The 23,109-nt window shown below is 50.6% G+C and overlaps 1 protein-coding gene and 1 long non-coding RNA gene across 4 annotated transcripts in view; one reads left to right on the forward strand and one right to left on the reverse strand.

Moving 5' to 3' along the window:
- The window catches only part of LGR6 (leucine rich repeat containing G protein-coupled receptor 6), a 137,490-nt gene that overhangs the window by 24,039 nt on the left and 90,342 nt on the right, over window positions 1-23,109 (reverse strand). The window contains exons 5-6 of one of the 2 annotated variants that reach the window (XM_083812278.1): window positions 22,891-23,106; window positions 13,568-13,639 (exon numbers count right to left, since the gene is read on the reverse strand). In XM_083812278.1, coding sequence (XP_083668404.1) covers window positions 13,568-13,639; window positions 22,891-23,106 — 288 coding nt within the window. The remainder of the gene's footprint in view (window positions 1-13,567; window positions 13,640-22,890; window positions 23,107-23,109) is intronic. The other variant, XM_083812279.1, reaches the window with a different exon arrangement.
- On the forward strand, window positions 20,627-22,891 carry LOC310886968. 2 transcript variants are annotated; one of them, XR_014575558.1, is made up of 4 exons: window positions 20,627-20,818; window positions 20,906-21,092; window positions 22,011-22,181; window positions 22,618-22,891. It is a non-coding gene; the product is annotated as an uncharacterized lncRNA (long non-coding RNA). The 2 variants fall into 2 exon arrangements; XR_014575559.1 differs by having other exon boundaries at window positions 20,640-21,092.

Genomic DNA, 23,109 nt, shown 5'->3' on the forward strand with positions numbered 1-23,109 from the left:
CACCTCCCTGGGCAGCCCATTCCAATGCCTGACCACCCTCTGCATGAAGAAATTCTTCCCGATGTCCAAGCTAATCCTCCCTGGTGCCACCTGAGGCTGTTGCCTCGCGTTCTATCACTTGTTTTCCAGTCCCTTCACAGCTTCGCTGCTTTTCTCTACACACACTCAATGACCATGTAGTGAGGGGCCCCAAACTGAGGGCAATATTGGAAGTGAGGTTCAGACACTTGCCCAGTTCTGACAATGGCCAGGAAACCTGTGGCCTTCTTGCTGCCAACTAGATTCCTTTCCCCCAAGTCTCTCAGTGCCCAGAGCTGGACAATGCTCCTGCTTCACACCTCCAGAGTGCCTTGTTCCCCTCTCCCAGGGTCCACTAGCTTGTGTTCAGCTCCCCCAGGGCTGTTTCTGCCAGGCAGCTTTCCAGGCACCCTTCCCCATGCCTGCCCCGTGAGTGGGGTTGGTGGGCCCCAAGTGCAGACCCCATACTTGCCCTTGTTGAACACCACACAGCTGGACGTGGCCCAGCAGCCCGGCCTGGTCAGGTCCCCCCGCAGAACCCTGCTGCCCTCCAGCAGGCCATCAGTCCTGCCCAACTGGGGGTCATTAAAACCTCCTGAGGTGCAGCGATCCCCTCATCCTCACTGATAACATGTGAAACAAAACTGGCCCCAGGCCTGAGCCCTGAGGAACATCAGGAATGGGCTGGCACCTGCAGGAAATTATTCATTTGAGCTTCAGGGCACCACTAGCAGCTGGGGAGGATCAGGCCTCTGGAGGCACCGATCCTGTTGTTGAGTAGAGGGAGCCTGGGGCGGCCGGCAGAGCTTCAGACGTGCGGTGTTCCTCCCCTAGCAGGCCCGATGGAGAGGCAGGTCCAGCTGAAATGGGACCATTTGACCCTCTGCTGGTCATCCCACAGACCAGGACATTGAAACCTGAAAGCCACGTGACTGCTTCCTCCTTGCATGAAACTCACCGAGTTTTAAGTGGTAGATACTTTGGAACATGAGGGTAATTACTGGCTCCTGGAGATTACTGTATAATTACACTTAATGGACCTCAAAGTAATTACCATGTAACCTGGATTGTGGTTTACAGAACAGAAATAACCATACATTTACACAGCAATGAGTTGCTGCCCAATTACCTTGTAATTCTCAACCTCTGGGCCCAGGCATGGTAATTACATTATGATCTCTCTTGGCCCCCCTCTCTCTTACATGGTCTTCTCCTTTACCCGCATCCTTGCATGCGAATTACTCTACAGCACCGTCTCCGCTTTGCCCGGTAGGTATTTACACAGTAAATCATCCCAGTTAGTCTCTCCAAATTGGTCTTCCTTTGTGCCTTCCAGGACTCCAGGCTGATAGCACTTACTCCATATTTTTTTTCTGGTTTTATTTCCTGTCTTGTCATTCCCTGACAAATATTCCCTAGGGTGTGAGATTGGCCTGGCTGGGTTTTATTCTATGCAGCCCTGAAAAGGTCCATATCAGACCTTGTTGCTGGATTCCCTCTGCAGCCCAGGGGACGAGGCAGGTCCTGTTACAGCAGGGTTTGTCTCTGCACACCCAGGAGCTTTTCTCTCCTCCAGCCAGAGGGAGTCTGGCTGCCTGCACTGCACGTGTGGATTTGAGCAAATGAACCAGGATTCTGTAGGACCTAGACCTCAAATGGAAGGATCTGGAAAAGGTTCAAATAGTCTAATAATTGCAGTCAGCAGGAGAGGGTGACAGACAAGACCTCCCAGCCCTGTCCGACCTGCAGTGTGATGGCAGAGCCCCAGCACACGCAGAGCTGTGTCCCCAGGGCCCAGGAGCAAACCAGGAGCGAGGTGTCCCCTCCTCAAGCCTCATCCCCTCTATTAGATATGAGAGGTCCACACCTCCTAAAGAGCTTGCTCTGGCACACTCAGTTTTCATCTGGGTCCCAATGGATCAGTGTTTTTTTTTTTTCCAGTTTCCTCTGCTTGAGTCCAAAACGATCTGCCTAAGAATAGCCTAACACATGGCTGCTCATAGACCTCACTGTTTGCAAGATGCACACAGCTCGTTGTCTGCTGCTTGGCTGCTCTGAGCCAGTAACTTTCTGTTGTACCTGCCAGGTGTCCATCACTCACCTTGTGTACACGCTCTTGTGCCAGGGCAGGCAGGACAAGGCTTTTGCAAAAAGCCTCAGCCAAAGCGCAGAGAGGCACAGGAATGGGTTTACAAAGAGAGCAAGTGATTGGAAGTGCAGACAGGACACTGCTGGGCATTTTAAAAGCATCAGTCAAAGCCCATTAATGTTCACATCACTGCACTGAATGAAATCAGAGGGCATTAGCAGCCTAAACTGACTGACAGTCTCAAATCTCTATCTGCGCACAAGATGCTTAATACCTTTAAAAGTCTCACCCTAGAGGGACTTTCCAAGGTTACAGGGAGGTTTCACAGCAGCGCAGGAAGCTGCAGAGGTCACTTAAGGCTGGGTGTGTGTCTGCACCGCTTGCCCAACTTTCTGTAACACAACCTGGGGCTCTGGGACAGGCCTGGGTGATGCCAAGGGACCGACCCCAGGGAGGAGGCAGCGTGAGCCCTGTCCCCAGGTGACCCTCAGCCCACCTCTGCAGCACCGCCAATGCTGCGAGAAGCTCCATGCCAGGGCCTGGGGTTGAGTTTCTCCCCAGCAATACCCGACGTGTCTGTGAGCAGCCGACAGATGGAAAGTATTGCCCAACAAAGATGAGGCTTGGCTCACCTGTGATTCACTAACAGAAAAAGAGTTAGATCTGTAACCAATATTATTTACAAGGAATAATTCAGCATGCTGTAATATTTGCTCCTGTCTTTCTCTAGAAATGCATTTCCTTTCCAGCCCGTGTCTCTTCCAGGCAGGCCGTTCTTTCATCAGCAGATGAACATTTTGTTTGTACCTCGGTGTGTGTGCAAGTACGTACAGGACCAATTCTTCCTGAGTGAACACACACCTTTTCCCAGCCCTGGCAGCATCCCCAGGCCTCCCTCCCCCCCATGCTTGACAGATACAAAGAGCATTGTGTTAAGCAGCTCCCTCTGGGTAAAAAAGCTGTCGCTAACTTCTGGCATATGCTGGGCTTGTTGGAAAGTGGAAATGCAACCAGGTGTAGTCATGCCACTTCAGCCTGGCTGCCAGCAACCCCAGTCTGTTTAGGAGAGACAATGTGCCCGTGCTCGCTCCTGCCAGTGCTTCCTGGTTTTTGGGGCGATGAGCTCCCTCCTGGAAAACAAACCTGACTGTCCTCATTAACAACTCCCCGCAGTGTTGCTCGCAGCCGACTGCTCCTGGTCTGCGTGCTGCTCACACTGCCCTGACTTGCCTCCAGTGCTGCAGATTTCGGGGATTTCAGCTGGCTGGGGGAGGCTGGACGAAGCAGGTACCCGTGGTGCTCCCCAGGCTTCAGCTCTTCCCTGCGGTGGGACAGCTCTTCCCGAAAACCCAAACCGAAGGCAGCAAACAAGGGTGGCTTCCCTGTCCCTCCCTCTTCCTACCCAGAGCTTGAATCAGGCCGTGGGTCAGATAATGGCCTAGAAATGATCCTACCTGTCCCCACAGGGGCAGATGGTGGTGGCAGTGGGGAGCTCCAAGGGCTCAGGAGGTTTCTGCTTGTTTAGTGAAACTCAGTCCTTGGGTCTTTCTGCAGACATCTGAGGCGAGCAGGGCCGCATCCAGCCCAGACACTGCTCCTCTCCACCTGCTCTCCCACGAGGAACACGCCCCAGCCAGTGCCATCTCCAAACCCTTTCCAGGGGCTGGGTCGATATGGAAAATGGATGGGGTGTAGAAACCACCTCCAAGTGTCCGCTGCCTCTCTCTTACCTTATCTGAGCTGCTTTGGCAATGCTTTGCTGGTCCCAGCTCCGTGCTTGGGCACTTTCGTGCCTGGCACGGGGAAAGCTGCAAAAAGCCAAACCTGCCACCAGGTGACACTATCCCCCCTATCTGCTGTGGCAGATGGGCTGGGGTGGCCTTGGGCTGACCTGGGAGCTGGCCCAAGGGAGCTGGACCTGGCTCTGCAGAGGTCTCAGCTGCCCCGGCTCTGGGGTCTGCCCCAGGACTGTGGGACACTGCGTATGGGGTGTCCTGGCTGTGGGGTGCTACCCTTGTTGGCACATCTGGGAGTGCGGATCCCCTGCCAGCATTGCATGGTGGAAGGATGACAATGTGCCACGGCCATCTTCATGCCGGAACAATTGGGAAACCTCATAAAACTGTACATAGAAAAAAAAAAAAGTGATGGCCAGAGCATTAGGAAGGGAGTTTTGCCCATTATCAAAGGCTTTTGGAAGCAAAGTCGCCCAGCCAAGAAGTTCAGAAATGATGTGCAAGAGAAAGGACTATAAAAAATCACTTTCCTTAGTTGTGCTCCAAGTTACCAGCTCCAGGCATCGCAGTGGGATGTCAGAAGGAGTCTTGTCTGTTCTTCTAGTCAAAATGAAAACCTCTTAAAGGTCACCCGGTCTGCCCGAGACACAATGAACTGGCTGGCTTTCCATTGTTGTTATTTCTAGAGTGAGCCTATAGCTTCGTATTTGGACGATCTTAACCAACCCTGTTGCTTATTTAGAAATAAAAGTAAATTGACATCAAAGGCACAGTTATTTTGGGCTTTAACTGCCAGGGTGATTTGAAGCTGACAACACGCAGCCTGGAACTATTAATATCTTCAATCGGGCCAAAAAGAGAGAAGGAGGGGAAAGAGTCTCAGGTCAATTTTCTGCCTGTTAGGGACTATTAGTGGTTCTACACAGGAAGCCCCCAAAAAAATAAAAAAATTATATAGTACTATAAATTCTTCCATAAGCCACAAAACACCACAAATTTGCAGCTAATAAACCTGAAGATGCAATAAGATTAGAAGCTGGAGATGGGACATTTGCTGACTATTTCAGTCCCACTGCAGGTTGCTGCCAGTAGTTCGAGCTGTTACCGTGGTGCCCTGGAGAGACACTTTGTGCAGCCTCCGGTAAGGACTTGCATTTCCACCTGTCCTGCACTGGCATCTCACCAAGCTACCAGTAAATGTAATTACCACTGCCGCTAGTCGTGCTGGTTGCTGTGGCCAAATCAAGCACTGGAAATGATTTAATTGGTAGTCTTAAAGCCCAAGGGGGCTGTCGTGGCCATTTAGTTTGACCTCTTGCCCGCCACCAGCCAGCCAGCCTTACGCAGATGCATTATGTCAAGGTCATGGCTTGTGGTCGAGCTTCAGCTGAGAAGAGCTGCCTGTTTAGTCTGGACTATGGAAAGGCAGTGAAAATGGGGTGTCTGGGAAGCTGCACACCCTTGGCTGGTTCCTGCACCTTCAGCTGATGCTGTCCCATGACTGAGGAGGTTTAAGAACACAGCTATGCCCCCCAGTGCCTCCCCAGCTCTGATGTTATAAACACACAAGGTGGATTTTGGAATATTGAGGGGTATTTATCTGCTTGCTGAACCCTGACAATTTTTTTTTTATGTGCTTGGTGTCCGATATATTGATGGTCCCACAAGGATCAGGGGAGGTGCATCCTGCCCATGGTGCCTGCACATCTCTGGAAACCTGGGCCAGGTCCAGACATGGCTGATGGATCTAGTGTAGGGTCTGCATGCTGCACTGCACACTCCCCTGAACCCATGGGGTGCAGCATCTCCTTCTGGTGCCTCTGACTGGAGCCTGTGCTGACCTGGGGCTGCGCACCATACCTACAGACCTGCCAGGAACGACGCCATTCAGGGCCATATTTCTCTTATGTAGCATCACCGTAAACCCCGTACCCTTCACGGAGACTTCCAAGAGGGGCCTGGCCAAGGGTGCACAGTGGAGAGAAATGGACCATTGTGGGAGTCAGCTGCTAGGGTCGGTGCTTTCACTGGGAAAACCAGTCATATTCTAGAAATGCCCGTTTTAGCAAATTTTAAAGAGTACACAGGCTTTTCTGGTGAACTGCAAAGTTTGTGGGTGTCCCAAAGGAGCAGAGATGGGCCCCACACTGCGGGAAGGTTGGCAGGTACCAGCAGCACCCGATTTCTGCCAGAAGCAAGTAGCAACCTCTGTACAAGGATTCCAGCTGATACCCTGGCCTGGAAACATCCCAGCCTCTCACTTACATGGTGCTGCATTTTACAGGGTTTACTGGCACTGAAAGCTCTACTGCTGGGGCGTGGGGGACCTGTCTGTAGGTCCTGCCTTGTACGTCTGCAGCTCCCAGTCCTTCCTCGCACAGCTCTGTTCCCCATTTAAAAATGCGGCGGTGCCCAGAATGTGTCTGTTCCAACCAGTATTTCTGTCTGTTCTCTAACTGATGAAGGTACCGAATTAAATATGTTTTCAATTCTGTTTGATTTATTTAACAAGGTTGAAATAAGCCTTTGAGAGCAGGATCTCGTGGGGGGTCCTGGGAGCACAAGCGCTGCCATGAACATATCATTTACAAGACACAAAAGGAGCTGACCGCAGAGCGGAGCAGCGGGGACCTCGGTCGCTCAGATGCACAGACAATAACCATGGAGCTGATGACTCAGGCAGGGGAGGCACGGAGAAGGCTGCTGCACTTGGCCACGCAGGGGAAGAAGCAGGCGGGAGAACGCCTGCTCTACAGCAGTGTTTCTGAACTGCGCTGCGGGAAGGACCCCCACCTATCCCCAGGTGCACCAGCGGTGGGTCCTGGCCCCCCTGCAGCGTGCTGGTGTTGGGAGAAGGGAGCAGGGCTGCGGGCAGAGCTTCTGTGCATCAGCACATCCATGGTGAAAGCATGCCCGCAGCTCGCCTCCGCTGCCCTCTTTGCTGCCTGCAGTGCCTGCTCCTCCCTTCCACGGGCAAGCAATTCGCTCCCATGTTTCTGGGGGCAGAGGCATCCCTCCTCCGGCACTGCTCTGCCTCAGCTGCTCTGCGAAAGGCAGCACCCAGGCTGCATCCGAGGGGAAGGCTTCAAGCAAAATAATGCCTGAGGAGCCACAGGAGTTGGGGACAGGTCATAGCACGCATGTCTGGACACCCAAAGGTTGGAGGTTTGGGGAGAGCCGGTGCTGTATGCCATTGCAAGATGGCCTCAGGGATGGGGGAGCCTGCAGGGTGCAAGAGGGGAAATGTGAGGACTTGGGGGGAAAGGGAGAGTAAGCAGAGTCCTGGGAAGGGGATGAGCCTTGGAGCAGAGCCATAACCCACGGAAAAATGCAGTGACCTGGCGGGGCTTCACTCCCTGATTTTTCTTTTTAGTTTTCCAGAATGTTCTGTCTGCATGAGGCCAGGTTCTGCCAAAGCTCAGAGTCAGGTCAGAAGGTACAGATTCAGAGCCTGAGCTGCTCAGTGAGGCAGTCCAGGCTCCTACTTTTGGGAGAGGATATGCAGCAAACTGGGATCGGTTGGTCCAAGGGGACCACAGAAGGGAAGGGGCTGATCCCCGTGCTCCCAGGCGGTGGTTAGCGAATTTGCCAATTCAGTTTTACAGAAGACTTTGCCTGTGTGGAAAAGTCACCTACCATTTACGCAGTGATCAGAGCAGGCAACGTACCTCGTAGCCATTTTTGGACCAGGCACAGACCCACGCAATGGGGTCCTTGAGCTGTGCTCCCTCCCTGCAACCCCTCCCCGCACCCTTCCTTCCTCCATCTCCTGCAGTGGGGTCTGCAGGCTCTGCTAAAGTCCCCTTCCTCCTCCGGCGGAGCAGGATGCGACCATAGGGCCGGGCTGCCCCTGAGGTGCTGCTCGGGGCCCCACACTGACCCACAGCGGGGATGGAGCACCAGGAGCAGAGCTCAGGGCAGCACACAGGGCATCCTTGAGGAGTCTAAGCCATCAGCTGCTTTGGGACAGCGCAGACTGGGATTAGCGTCAGGAGACTGCACAAAAAAAGGTTAAAACATGCTGATGGAGCCAAACCCCACTTGAAGAGCAAGGTAGCACTTGGCAGACTATTTTCCAGGAGAACAGCAAGGCCTGCCCAGCCCTAAAGGGTTAAACGATCCCTGTATGAGCTGCGGTGGAGATATTTCCCATTTCCTTCCTCCTGCCTTCATCGCCCGAGGTGTACTTTATATTAATTTTTTTTTTTCTTCCATAGAAAATCCAGCTCTCCAGAGGAGTCAGTAGGTTCCAGCTCTGCTCTGCATTTACAGACTCGACTAATTACCCGGATAATAGGGCAGCGCGCTGCGAAAGCCTGTGGTAAGGGCATTTCCTGTGAGGCAAGGTTAGGCAGATAAAACGCCTGGAGCCAGAGGGTTTTGGATTCAGCCCTTCTGGGAGACGTTTTTAATTTATTAGCCCTATTTTTTAAAAATAAATTAAAAGGTTTTTAAATGAATGAAGATTTGCTCCTTCCAAGTGATTTATCTCCTTTGTCTGACTGGCGGAGGAGCTGGCAGGGTGTGGACGGGAGGGGGAAGTGGGAACGACTGGGAGCACTGGGAACAGTGGGAGCAGCGGGGTCAGCTCGGGCGGAGGAGAGGAGCCAGGGCTGCGGGGCCTCTCTCAGCCACTTCCCCCACCACGTCCCCATCCGAGGTGGGCCACAGATTCATCGGCAGTCAGGGGAGCAGCACTCTGGGGGCAAATTGCTGCTATTTAGGGCATAGCCTGGAGGCCCTCAGCATTTTGGGCTGGTCCTGAGGAGCAGCTGTTCGTTTCCCATTCCTGCCTCTGTCCCGGGAGCCACCAAAGCCCTGCTGTGGGGTGGGGAGAAGGGACAGAGCCAGGACACATCCCTCCCTCTGCCAGCGTCAGGGTCTTGTTGGCTGCGTGTGTCGGGGCAGTGAGGAGCCCTGGCCCTGTTTTCGGTTCAGCCCACGCTCCATGCATGTAGGGGACCCAGCCGTGTCCCCAGGCAGCGCCGCTGGGAGGGCCATAGCTCTTATTTTGCATCTCTCCCTTGCTGCCTTGCTGGTGGTTGGAGCTAGGGCTTGGGGGCCAGCTCTGAAATCCAGCCTCCACGTTTCGATGCCCTCCCCATGGCTCTCCTCGAAGTACTGGATATATTCAGGCGTGTCTCAGGTCACCTGCCCCTTCCATCCTTTCACCCTGCGGAGAGCAGTGACTTGGGGCACGGCCATCTGGAGGTGCTTTGTGCATCCACCTTCCCTTCCAGGACTGCTCCATGAAAAAATTATGTTCCAGGGAAGCGGACGGCTAGCTGATTAGGTTCAACATTACCATAACTGATCTAATGAGGTCTGAGTCAGTTCTGCAAGGCATGGAGAATCCAGGGTGGATTTGATGCAATTATTCATCAGCCTTTAGACTGGCTGCAAAGCTCAAGGACCTTATAAAAGTAGTCAGCTTTCGGGCTAAGCTGTTAAGGAAGAAACCTGGGCACAAAGTCATTGTCACCGTGGAAATTCATGTCACAGGAGTCCCCCCATGAGAAATACTGTCTTGATGCAGTGTTGGGGAACTCAGCTCGTGTATTAGCACCATGCAGGCCTTTGGATGGCATTTTCCCTTGCTGCTGCTCTAAAAACAAACCTGTTCTCCCCCCTGCCCTGTTTCCTCAGATCCGAGAGTGCAAAGACTGAATGTTTGCAAAAATCAACCTCTGCCATTGCAGCGACACTGCTGGCTGCAGTCAACTTCTCTTTGCAGGCAACATCTTCTTGAACATCCCCACTTACCAAGCTTATGCTACGGAACAGGTACAATCTAATCCCCCTTCCCTAACACCTGCATTGTTAAAGGTTGAGAAATTAAGGCCCAAATGATCAGGAAATATAAAAGTCAAGATCCTCCCAGCCAAGCAGCTGGAAGCCAGTTATGCTGCCTGATGTTTTATAGCACACATTAAACAGTGTAAGGAGAAATACATTACAGGGCAGGTTTTACCAGGCAAAGCAGGAACAACGAAGCAAAGTGAAGAGCAGCAGGACTGGACTCTCAGCTTTTGGCATGCTTTGCCTCTGCTTAGGAAAGCTCGTCTTTCCCTTTGGCTTTTTTTCCTCTTTTATGTCACCTCCCCACTCCTCACCCAAAACCACCCAAAGCCCACTTGGTGTCCCACTGTGGTCCCCATGCTCAGAGAGCAACCAGCTGATGGAAATTCCCCTCTGGGCATGCCTATGGGTTACGGTTGTCACTTTCTTGGTATTTAAATCTCTGTTCCCAGCTGGCTCTGCTCTGCATCTCCTGTGGGCGCCCCAGAGCTCACACTGTATTTTAAGGATGAGTCCATTACCCAAAGGGACTACAGGAGGAACGTGTCATGTAAGGATGTTAGCACTCTGATTTACTCCGTGTCTTTTGGAGAAGGCTGAAAAATGCCAAGTATCACCCTGTTTGGCCACCTAACACCTGGCTGCACGGCTTGGCCACGCTTGGAGTTTCTTCCTGCAGCCCTGCAGGGTGGTTCTCTGTCATCTCTCAGGCTTATGGGAACCAGTGAGGGAATCTCACTGGTTTTCAAGGCTGTTTCGAAACCCTGTTGGGAAGCTGGCCAGAGCTGCTCTGACTTGCTTCCAGCCTGCCTGCCCAGGTTTCCTTCCCAGGGAGATGAGGCTGGGGGGACTGGTGAACAGCCAGATCTCACCCTGACAGAAGATTTTCCTGGAGCTGCTTTCTCCAGCGATGTGCTGGTGTTTGATCAGTTGAGACCTGGCGAGCGCTGCACATTCAGCACCATCTCCCTGCCCCTCAATCTCTCTTCTCCTGCCCTCATTAGCATGGAAAACACAGAGCTGCTCTTGCTCTGTATGTGGCAGAGTCTGCTGTTCAGTTGTGCATGGTATCTGCACAGGAAAGATGAAGTCCTTCATCTGCCTTTACTTTACATCTTTCGAGACTTGCTGTCCTCCTAAAATATAACAGCCAAGCCATCTCCATGGACAGAGATGCTCAGCTGGGACCTGGTTTTGCACAAGCCAGGTAGGCATCTGGTGTGGTTGTGCACAGGCAGCTTGCACACTGCTGCAACCTGCATGGAGCAGTGGGTGCTGTTCCTCCTAAAGTTTTGTCTGCATTTGTTAAAATAGACGTTTCTCTGTCTAGCTGAATACAAAGAGAAACATTTCCCTTAGGGGAACAGAGGTTTCTGCACCTAAAACTTTGTATGCTTTTCTGAACCCCCCAAGAACAATTCTTTCCTCTCAACTCCTACAGTTCTTCAACTATTGTTACTGGATTATAATCAGCATTTGGCCACAAATACTCATTTTAGGAACCCTGGAGATGTTTCTGTCTTCACCAAATCTTGCCATCCTGCTGCCTTCCAGGAGGTAACGCCCACGGGGTAACTGGGAGCTCAGTTTGGCCTGCACAAGCCAAGAAAATGTGCTAAGTGCTGTCAACAGAATGTAATCATAATCTGAATTAAAGGGTATGTGCAGGAGACTGTAATAGTCTCCACATGCACAGGAGCTGGGAGGTGGTAGGTAGATGCAGCTCTAGCAGCGTGGCTGCGTTGATGCAGCCAAATATTTTTTGCCGCAAATCTTGGCCAGCTTCAGACAGCAGGGCCAAAATCCCCAGGGTGCCGGGGCTTAATGCAGGGCTGGCTCCATGGGGGGACAATGTGTTCCTCAAAGAGCAGGGACTTGAGCTACTTGCTGGCCTGGAGGTGAGAACTCGATGCTCAGGGTATGAGGGGTAAAAGCCACCTCTCTCTCTTTAAGACATTCCTTCAGTGTGATCAGATGGGGAAGAGAGCCTGGAGATCTCGACACAGCACTGCCCTTGCGTCCTCAAGGAGGATGGGGCATGGGGGATACTACATGAACACGTCAGGGCCATCAGAGCCTGAATGCAGGTGCTGGGCAATAGTCAAGCAAAGCCCTGCTCCTAAGGGGACAAACCCTGAAGGTCCAGCACTCCCAGGGCTCTCTGGTCAGCAGGGCAGGACTTGCAGTGCTGCAGCCCAGCTGGAGCAGTGGAGAGCCCCATCCTCACAGTGTCTGCAGTCCTGTTCCTGTGGGGTCTGAGGGCAAGGTGGGAATGCTGAGGTCCCCTGAGCACTGAGGGAACCATGTCAGATGGACAAGAGGCAAAGAAAGCATTACAGCAGGAACAGAGAGGAAGAGAGGGAAAATGAGCTTTCAGTGCAAGTGTCCACGTAAGCTGAATTATCTCCCAGGTCAGTGGAAGCCCTTTAGTCTTTCCTGCAGTAAATAAGGGGCCAGGTTTTTCTCTGTGGCTCTGTTGTGCTTGGGATGGGCAGCGGGGTGGCTTCAACCACCTTGGCTGCAGAATAAATTTACCCTGATGCAGACTGCTATGTTGCTGCACGGGCTACAGCCCAAAGAGGGTTCCCATTCATCAGTGAGTCTTCTCCTCCCTCCTGCAACCTGCCCACCCTTGTCCTACCTGGATGACACGACTCTGCCTTCATGCATTTGCCCGAACCCACCAGAAATTCTCGGGGAGCAAGCCAAGCTGGCACAGTGAAGGGGCAGCCCCGCTGGCCTCCAAGAGAGCCCATCCAGCCTCCCTGCCCTCTCCATCCCCAGCCTCCTCCCTGGCACTGCTGAGCCTCTCCCCAGCCGAGCCCTTCTGGGTGGCCCCAGGATGTGCCAGTCTGAGCGCGAGAGACAATGCGTGTCATGGGCCTGCCCGAGGAGTGCGTCTGGGGACCGAGAGCCTGCCTGCTGCTTCCCGTCTCCCCCGCTCGCTGCTGCTGGCACCGTGCTCGGCACAGAAGGGCCCGGCCTCCTTGAGTGGCACTTGAATGCTGGGAAGCGTCACCTCTCTTTTTGCCGTGACCCAGACCCCCTAGTTGTCCCTGGCAAGGAGAGCAGGCCTCGCTGACCCCAAGGCCTGCATGAAGGGACATGTTTCTGCACAATTGAAGGCAACAGGCGCCTCCTCCAGTCCTACAGAGCTTTGATTTATTTACTTTCTTGTTTGTGTTTCCTCCTAGGCCAACGCACGGCACATGAGACCCAAGCAATTCATACTGCCGTCAAAGACACTGTGTGTGCAAGGCAAGGATGTCAGATTTAAGTGTCCGTGGGCTCAGGGTCACCCGTCTGCTGCAAATGAAGGTGTGTCCTGGAGGAGAGTTCATTCCTGCTTCCCACCCCCTGTGGTTCCCGACAGATTTCCTACCCAGCCATGCCAAGAGCACGGTGAAGTCAGCTGGCTCCGTGTGGTGCCATGAGGCCATCTCAGAGAGACATTCCATAGATCCCCACAAATTTTAACAGCCTTGAACTCAAGCCACCCCCTGCATTTTGGTGGCCTCAGGTGTTCTGGAGGCTTTGGGACCGTGTGTGAGTGGTGGTGGTGGGGGACACGCTGAGCAAGGCATGCGTGCAAGTCCTCTGGGTCGCACCAGCACTAAAATTGTTTCCACAGCTTCAGAGCCCCCACCCAGCCTCCCACCCGTGCTGACCCCGCTGCAGCAGCAGCACAGACACGGGCAGAAAGGCTGCTCTGCCACCACCCCGGGCACGATGAAGAGCAAATGTGCAGTGGGAGCTGACCCAGAGCGGTGGGGCTTTCCTGCAGGCTGTGCTGGAGGCAGCCGAGACCTTGCTGGGGCACGGTGGAGCTGAAAGGGGCTCACGAACACACACTGCACCCCGTTATTGGGCAGGGACAGAGCACACCGGGGGTGAACGCGCACAGAGAGGACAAGAGGTGACTCACAGGGTTTCCAAGTTGTGCAGCCCGTCGAAGCCGTTGGCTCCCAGGCGTTGGATCCGGTTGTTGTGCAGGTGCCTGTGGACGAAACAGAGATGGTCAGTGGAGATGTAAGATGACCTTTTGCTGCCAACCTGAGGTACAGGGACAAGCTGAGCATGGCCCGGGCTGGGATGATGAGGGGTTTTATAAAGTCTCCTCTCCTGCCTCATCAGACACAAGCCAGGTGTAATAGTGCTGGAGCAGCTACCAAGCTCCCATTTCTCCCAGGAAATCCAGGCTGACATAAGAGACCTCCACTTTCACAGCCACTGGGTGACCTTGGATGAACATGCTTAAACAAGAAGCTTCAAGAAACACTAAATCTCACCTTACATTGCTACCAACCCTGCTGTGTGCTGTGTGACTTCACCAGTCGTTTGTGGGCACTGGGTGCTATCTAAGGACAGAGTCATATTTGGACTCCTCGGAGCCTTAATAGCAGCAAGAAGGCCTTGAGTTTAAAATCATCCTGTTAGTCACAGTTTATTATCTTTCCTTATATATATATATATGCTGCCTGTTCCTGGATCAGCTCCAGTTTGATTGCAATGAAAGTTATCTTTAGTTTAATGCTTCTAAGTGTCTGGCTGGAGTGCCAGGGCCATGCAACAGGCCAATGCACATTCTCTACAGTAAGACAGATTTTTTTTCCCTGTGCCCCTTCTTCCTCGTGCTACATGCCATGAACATCTCATGCTTAGGGGCCTCTGGAGCTCCCGGCCTTACTGCTGGTGCTGGGGGCCTGCTGGCTCGAAAAGCTGCCTGTGGTATTTTTGCCTTGGAGGCTCCACGGGTGATGAGTTCTCCTGGATTCTCATCTGCTAGGTTCTCTGTTTCCACAGGCCTCCTACTCCCATGTCTGTTTTTTGGCAAATCCAAGATCTTCATTCCTGGATTCTTCCTCTGGGTTGTCAGAGACTGCGTGCGCGCATCGGCGTGCTTGAGCCACCTGGGTTCCTTTACAGCTGGTGGGCGCCGCATGGCTGCCTGTGCATCTCCCTCTGAAATCTCACTCTAGGGCACCTTGAAATCTGTGCGGGAAGGTATTGTGAGCAGCCTGGGGAAAGTCTGATGAAAAACAGGACACGACAAGCCACGGCTGCCCAGCCTGCACTTCCAGCGAGGGCTGTGTTGTGTGGAGGAATGCCCACCAAGGAGGTAAGGTCCTCCTCTTTGGTCTCCATCAGGGTATGTTTCCCCATCAGTTCGTTTTACAGTCCATGTTCTCCTTTAAGACAGAGCAATATGTGGTTAATTTTCTGCCACACCACTTGCCTGTGGGGTCTTTTTCTCCTTTGCCCACGCTCGGGGATGCACCAGCCTTCATCCAACACTGCTGCCTCCTTCCAAGAGCCTGGGGGAGGCTCCACACTGGCAGGTGGATCAATGACTTTTTCATTATTTGCTGCTTGATCTAAATCTGTCTCAGCTTGAAAAATCTCTCACTCCACCTGGATTCAAGTGTGAACTGTTTGGCTGAGCACACACAACTCCCACTGCCAAATATTCTGGGGTAAAACAGGAGGGAGCTGGGAGTGGAGGAACAGCCAGGCTCTAGGGCAGTTTGGTAGGGGCTTGCAAAACACTGCAGTTCAGAAACCAGCCCAAGACGGATGTTTGTCGTTGGGTTGAGAACATGCAAACATTTCGGAGGAAGGGGAAGGGAGGGGAAAGATCTGTGATAAAATACGTTTGCTCCTTTGAGCAAACAGGGAAAAAGAGAAGGAAGTTATGTGCAAGAAAACTTGGATTGCCTGTGACTCTTAGGGGAGAAAAGAGGCTGAATCTTACAGGAGAAATTCTCTTTGTCATAAGAAAAGAAGTTCAAGTCCAGACTGTTTCCTCTATCAAATTTTATGGGATAGCTTCAGATCATGTTGCCCTTACTTCACTTGGCACTTCCAGCGCAAGATGATGCCAGTCACTTGGGTCCCTTTGCACACTGGATCCAGCATTTGGCAAATTGAGGCTTTGGATCTGGAGTCGCTCTCTCTAATCACAGCAAGAGGTACCACAGGAACCTCTGGCCCCATACCTCTGCCTGCAGTGAGGGAACAGCGTGAGGAGAAAGGAAATGCTGAGTGCTGGGGAAGATGTGAGCTCCCTGGAGCTTTGTTGGGGTGGTACAGCAGGCCGTCCTGCCTAAGCTGGGCGTGCTGAGCAGCTCAGTCTGACTCCTATTGCTCAAGTCAGGCATGGAGAGAGAATAGAAAAGCAACCACCTGCTGTGTTTATATTTGGCTCTAATGTGCTTTGTTTGGAGGCAGAGTAATGAAAATCATCAGAAGGGTGTTCTTTGTTGGTGAGAAAATTATGAGCAACCAAAAAAGAGAGTTATAAGAAAAATTGCTGTCCAAGCTTAATAGAGTTGTTACCCAACCACATGGCAATAATAGAAACAAGCAAGTTTGAATGCAATATAAACTGGAAAGGTAAACACTTGAAAAGACATTCTTTTCTTCCATCCTGCCTTTTTTTTTTTCTTTTTTTTTTTTTTTTCTCCAGTGGTAAACACATTTTAACAAGTGGAATTGCAACATCTCCAATGTTTGTCAATTTGAGCTCAGCCCACACAACGTTATATTCTGCCCTGTAAATTACAGCTGGTATGATAGCAGCTTGAGATATTTGGTTCTGGGCTATAAACAACCATCTCATGATGCAAAAACATGAGAAGTCTTTAAGGCCCTCCTGTTCCCATGGAGCTAGTATCCACCACTGTCCTATCCTTGCTCCTACCAGCAAGCATTAAGGTCTCTGTATCTCCCTTTTCAGGTCAGTACCACAGAGGGGAGTTAATCAATCATCGGTTAATAATCAGTCATGGCAATCATCCATGAAAGTGGCTTTGCCCAGGAAGAAGCAGGACAGTCACTGCTCTTTTGTAGGCTGGCATACAGACTGGCTGCACGTTCCAGCTGTGCACCTCCATTGGAAAACAGTGGTCTCGTCGCAAAAGCCATCGTCTTGGTGGCCTCTGGCAGGATGGCAGAGAAATTGCCCCATGTGCTCCTGCAGCAGCATGAATGCCACCATGCCCCTGAGGTGGGTTAGCTCCTCTGCTGTGCCAGGTGAAGCCATGCTCTGCCTTGCTCAAAACCAGCACAAATTACAGTAAAAGCAGAATAACAAATAGCCATAATCCCCAGGACAGGCTAGAGGGAGACACTTCATCCTGGTTGGTCTCTTAGGTGATAAGACTCGAGAAACACTCCAGAAAGAAATACCTACAAGACTTATTTGTGCCCACTCCCCAATGCACAGCAGTTTCTAGAAGGAAGGTTTGTTGCCCTTGCCAACATTTTTTTTTTCACAATATGAGCTTAAAATGAGATTATCCCAAATCATTCCTGCAAAACTCCTAGTAGACTTTATTCCATTTTCATTTCATTTCCCTTTCAATATGTTTTTTCAGTGCGTTAAGAAAATCTGAGGAACAGTTTCGTGCTGAACTGCGAGACAGCCCAGCACATGCAACAGCAGTACAAGCTCCATGTGTGGAAATGCCACCTCCAAGGGGACAGGGCAACGCCATCATTTTTCTTACACACAAGGGAAAAACAGTTTGAGCTAACATGCTAAGTACTGCTTCAATAAAAGCGTTTGCCGGCATAAATGAGAGAATATGGAAAGGGATATTGTAGCTGAGTAGTGCAGTGGTGAAACCAGCTCTGGAAGGCTAAATGTGTTTCTAGTATCCACACTGTAAGCTGGATGTTGATAATTTGGAATGGGTGCAGAGAAGAGCAATAAAAATGATCCAAGGGCTGGGAAAAACTAGGATGGAGATTTAGAGAACTCAATCTGTTTAGCTTATTAAAAGTAAGATCAAGGGAATGAGTGTAGCATAATGTATAGGATCCTTCCTGGTTAGAAAATGGGTACTAAAATGGTTCTGTGATTTAGTGGAGAATAGAATAATAAGAACAAATGTCTGAAGTCAAAGCCAAAGAAAATTCAAATGGGAAATATGAGCTTTTTCTTTTTTTTTGTTAACACTAAGGATGATTAACCACTGGAACAAACTACAAAGAGAAGTGGTGGATTCTCCATTGCTTTCATTTCTAATGACTTCATTTTTTCGTCTTAAAAAAAAGACAAATGCAAACATTCTCCATCGGTTATTTGCATTAGATGATTTTGAACCAAGTTCAAATCTGACTTGATGTGAATCTGCCCACTGTGCCAGCCATTGCCATGACGAATTTCCAGATCTATTGTGGCAAAGCTGTCTTTTTTCCTCAATTTGGCCATGGATAAGTAGAGAAATCTAAATCATAAATGGTGCAAATTCCCGTGGATTATTCCTGACAGTGAAGGGCCAGCATTAGAGCTGTCTGGCAAAAAACAGAGATCGATCAGAAGTGACACTGTCGGGCGTGCACTGGAGTGCAATTCATTTCTTCCTCAAGTGCTGGAGGAAGAAACTCACTTTTCCCAAGGCAGCGTGCTCAGTCCTCGGAGAGAAAAGGCACTTTTGCAAATTAAAAGGCCCATGAATGGGACCCAGATGTTCCAGGCAATATTGTTCTTAGTAATAATGAATTGCACATGCCTGGCACTCCCCACCAACCCTGAGGTTCTTTCAGAGAGGGACTTGTTAACCCCCTTGTACAGGTGAAGGTGGAGGCTCAGCCCTGCACTGAGCTGACACGCTGGGCTTTGTCCTGCCGGGGAGCTCTGTGTTCTGCCGGTTCCTAAGCTGCCACCCAAAGTTACCGGTTCCCAGCACCTCCGGAAAGCAGGGATGAGATGTGTGACATCTGCTCCCTGGAACAGAGGGCACTGAAAATGAGGGGGCCCTTTTGAAAGCTTTGCCCAGAACAACGCCAGATCAAGGACTGAAAGAGGATTGCAAACCCAGGCATCTTGGAAATTGGTTTCCTCCTCTAGTCGCTATTTAGTGCTGTTAGAGATAGAGCTGCATCGTGTCCTTACATAATAAAAACTGTAAGAGAGAAGTTCTGCTAGAGTTTGCTTCATTTGGTGACCTCAGATCTCAGCACACGCAGCTGGAAGGTCTTGCTGGGTGGCCTAGGAGGGAAGCACTCGTGGCTGAGTTCCTTGTCCTTGACAGTAAAACATCAGCTAAAATTCAGGCTTCGTGAATGTAAGATGATGTAGAAGAGGGAAAATAGTGTTATATGAGCATACACGCTAACAGCCTCTTAAATATCTACAGGAAAGAGATCTTGCTGTTCAGTAGCTCTCAAATAAGCAAACCAAGTGATAGGGATGACTAGAAAAGAGAAAACAGGCTACAGAAGGGCACTGGGGCACTGTGTAAACTCACGGTTCATCTTTCTCTTTGTTACAGTGTGCAGTTCTGGTCTCTCCACTTAGAGGTGCAGAGGAACAAATGTGATTTATAGGCTAACATCTGCTTACAGAGCAGCCAGTTGGATGGAGACTGGAAAAGCTGCGATGCAGGAAAGGCAGGACAGACAGTAACAAATACAGAGATGGCACACATCAGGTAGAGACAGGGTGTAAGAATTAAGGGGCATTAAGCAAAACTAACCAGCCGCAGGATGAAAACAACCTAAGGAAGTACCCGTGGATCACTGACCTATGGAGGTCCTTGCCACAGAACATTTTGAACGCCTAAAATTTTCTGTTGTGCCAAAAGCCATTGGACAAATTCATGGGCAGGAAGTCCAGCAATGAGTCTTACAAATAAAAAGCTCATCTCTGGTTTGGGAAATCCCTAAGACATAAATGAACCTGTGAATGCATTCTGAAGAAGGAGAACTGCCATCGTACCCTCTTCTTAAATTTTTTCTCAGCCATTTGATGCTGGCTCAAGCTAAGGCATCTCGTATGGCTGCAGACACCTTCGGTTTGCCCCTGGTGCAGCTGTCCATATTGTTCATGTGTTCATATATTGTCCATATGTTCTTTTCTTTTCCTGTAGTCTTTGTTTTTGAAAGACCTGTGTGCAGGCAGACAAGGGTAAGGGCCAGATAAGAGGACAGGAGCATCCTGTCTGATTATGGGGCCAAGGTAACTCACTGGCTCCAAGCTTGCTTGACGTAAGGTATCAAATGCTGACTCCTTTTGACAGTGTTGCAGGAATGCTGGAGTTAAAGCGGTTTCCAGGAGCTGAGTCTCCCTGAGGACCCAGACAGAGAAGGACCCAGGTTTTAACCTCATTTGCTATAACTTTAGGGATCTCCTGCTGTGTGATGAACATAAAACTTCCCAAAGACTTTCGCTAGCCAGGCCCATCATTACAGGGCTGCAGAGCAACCCCTCCTCTGCCTGGCCTGTGGAGGAGAGGGCACCCTGACCCCGTGTCCCACCCAGCATCCCGTGTCCTGCCTAACATCTGTGCTGAGAGCTCGTCTCCTTGGGTGACACCAGGAAAGGGAGCTGCAGCCCAGCTCAGAGACTCTGCAGCGCTGTGGGAATTCCTGGCTATGGTTCCCAAGTTTGTCTCCCATGAGATTTCACTGCAGGGCTCATGGACCCGTTTTGGGACCGGGGCTGGAAGAGGTGCTGTGATTCCTGGTCTGGAAGTTGACTTTCTGCTGAATTCAGCCAACAGAGGGAACAAGGGACACTAACGACATGAACGGCAGTCATGCTTTTTATCAGCCTGTCAGCACAGCAGCATGGGGGTTTCACATGCTCAGCTTCTAAATGAAAAACCCTTTGTGCCTAAGAAAGAAAATGCTTTTTGTAAAAAAATCTGTTTCATACAAATCATTAGCTGTAAAATGTTTAGGACTAGTTCTGCCTGTATATGCTAGGACACATTCTGTCCTGAACAGATCAGGCTTGGAGGTAACATCCTCGGTATCCTGTTCCCATGAGACACCCTGATCAAAGAAGCCGTCTCCCTTTTGCCATCCACAGCATGGTGCCAACATCACAGCTCACGAAGCCCTCGTTATCAAGGCTGGGAAAGGATGGTGCCAATTCCCGAGCCTCAGGGATTTCATGCTGAGTGATTTACATGAGACTGTGCTTACCGAACACCCGGCAGCCCTGGTGAGAAACCTGCAGCAGCAATAGTTGGGAATAAGATCAGGGAATTCCTCCACAGAGGTGTAATTTATCAGCAGAGACTGAACCCCTTAACTTGTTCCAGATTGAGGCTCGTATATCCTGATGGCGGTTCGTTGTGTCAGCACTGGAGGATCACCCGTGTTTCTTTCTCCCAAGGGCCCAAGGTGTGGGAGGAGGAGAAGCACACCTCCACCCTCAGCCACGGTCAACCGTGCCCACGAGCATTAATCAGGCTGTAAACGAGAGATTCCCCCTGCTCCTCCACATCTGTTCTCGTCTCTCCTCCCCCAGGTGCTCATTTTACCTCTCAGGCTGGAAGTTTCCTGAAGTTTCGGGCAGCAGCTAGCTCTTCTCCATCTAGGTGCGCGTTCACACCCTGGCAGAGGGATGCACGTGCGTATCCTTTGCATCCTGCGTGGAAAAGTCTCCTCGCGAGCTTTATTGCCTGCTGGCTTTTGGGAGCTTCTTGGCTTGGTGGGTGAGTGTGAGGCAGGGAAACGTCCCCGGTAGGGGCGCAGGAAGAACACTGGGTGACTTTCCACTGGCTGCGTGCTGACAGGGGTATGCATGGAAGCATGGGAGAGATTTATGGGGACAGTTCTGCCAAACACTTGTGATCCCACAAAAATTTAGCTTCGTGTCCCACAGCGCCTGGCAGGATCACACATGTGTTCCCATCCAATTGTCTGTGGTGGGACATTATCCGCTCCCTTGCGACCTAATGGTCATTGACTTTTATTTCTTGAGCTTGCCTGTTTAATTAAGGAGTTGCTTCGCACCCAAAGTATGGGATAAGCAAGAATGAACGCAGCATGCTTTTGAGACTGGAATAACAATCGAAATGTCAGCTCACCCTCCGTGCTAGCTATTAAGGCTGAATGAAGTGCTTGTATTATGGGTCAAAGGATGTCTTGGTAGAATGGGCACTATTGTGGGTGAAAACTACTTATTTGACATTTCTTAAGTTGCTTTTAGTGTTTCTCCTAAACAAGCCTTTGTGATTTGTCTAAACAGCTGAATTTGATGCTAATAAAACAGTGGACTGTGCTTTGTCCAGGCACTTTCTGTGCTAGATGGTTTTAGTAAACACTTTAAATTTTGAAAGTGAAATAATTGCTAAGCTTTCACTAGGCACCACATGCTGAGATTACTTAATACACTGATATCAACAGGCGTATTACCAAACTAAAAGGTAGCATTTCATGTAGATACAGGAGCTCTGAAGTAATTGGCAATCACACCTGAACTTATTAATCAACACCAAAAAGTTAATGACTAGCTAATTTGCACATGTAAACTTCCTTTTAAAAGCCAGATAATATCCAAGCCTCTGTTGACTGAAGGGATGCACCTCCTGATGTAACTCCCATGGCATTAGTTTGCTTTCTGATTACAGGCTGCGGAGTGTCTTAGTGTCTCACTGCCCGTGGAGTGAACGCGTCCCACCTGGACCTGGTGTCCTCCAACAGCAGCCCCGTTCCCTGCATTGCTCCGAGTCAGTAAAATATTTATAATGCAAACTGGACAACAGCATGCACCATGGGGCTGTGATCACTGCAAGGAACCGGTGAGTGGTGCATGTTACACAGTCATGCAAATAAGCACACACAAGCTTGGACAAGGTGTTGAGCTCAGGCCTTTTGTTCCAAATCATATTTGCTCAAGCAGTTTTCTTTGCATGTTTTCCAAGAAAAGAAAATGTAAAAAAAATTGCTTTTTGACCCGATTGCAAGTTTTCACTTTTTTTTTTTTTTTTAAATTTCAATAGAAATTCCTGTAGTTTTAGTGGAAAATGTCCCTGCCCATGGCAGGTGGTTGGAATTAGATGATCCCTTCCAACCCAAACCACTCTATGACTGTGATTTAACACAGCGATTGGAGGAAGGAATAGAAATTGTAAGCTTTTTGTTGTTTGAATTTTCAGTGGAAAAAATCTGCTTTTTGTTTCCAGATCCTGATTTTTTTTTTTTTATGCACATCATTTTTTATTTTTTTTTTGAAAGATGGCGAGGACCTTTTTGGCTGTTCAAGCGGGGAAAACATGAAAAACTTCAAAAGCGAGTGGAGATTTTAGCATTTCCCATCAAATGGTGGGCATTTCTCCACTCTGGTGAACCAGCCCCCTGCCTGCCCACCCCCGGAGCAAAAAGCTGCCCCTCGGGAGCAAGCAGCGGGAGCTCCCCGGGGGCCGAGGATGCTTTGCCAGGCAGGGTCGGCACCTTGTCCCAGCCGGAGGATGCCGCGGCTGCGAGGGAATAGAAGCGGAGAAGGCTTACAGCACCACGAGGCTGCTGAGGTTCTGGAAGGCATAATCGGGAATGTGCCAGATCTGGTTGAGAGCCAGGGTCATGGCCTGCAGTGCTGGCAGGTGGTTCAGAGCTCGGACAGGGATCTCCGTCAGGGCATTATCGTCCAGCCACAGGTGACGCAAGGAGAGCAGCCCCTCAAAGCTCTTCTCGGGCACCACAGAGATAAGGTTTGCATCCAGGCGTCTG

Source organism: Anser anser (assembly GCF_964211835.1).
Source record: "Anser anser genome assembly, chromosome: 27".
Classification (NCBI taxonomy): Eukaryota; Metazoa; Chordata; class Aves; order Anseriformes; family Anatidae; genus Anser; species Anser anser.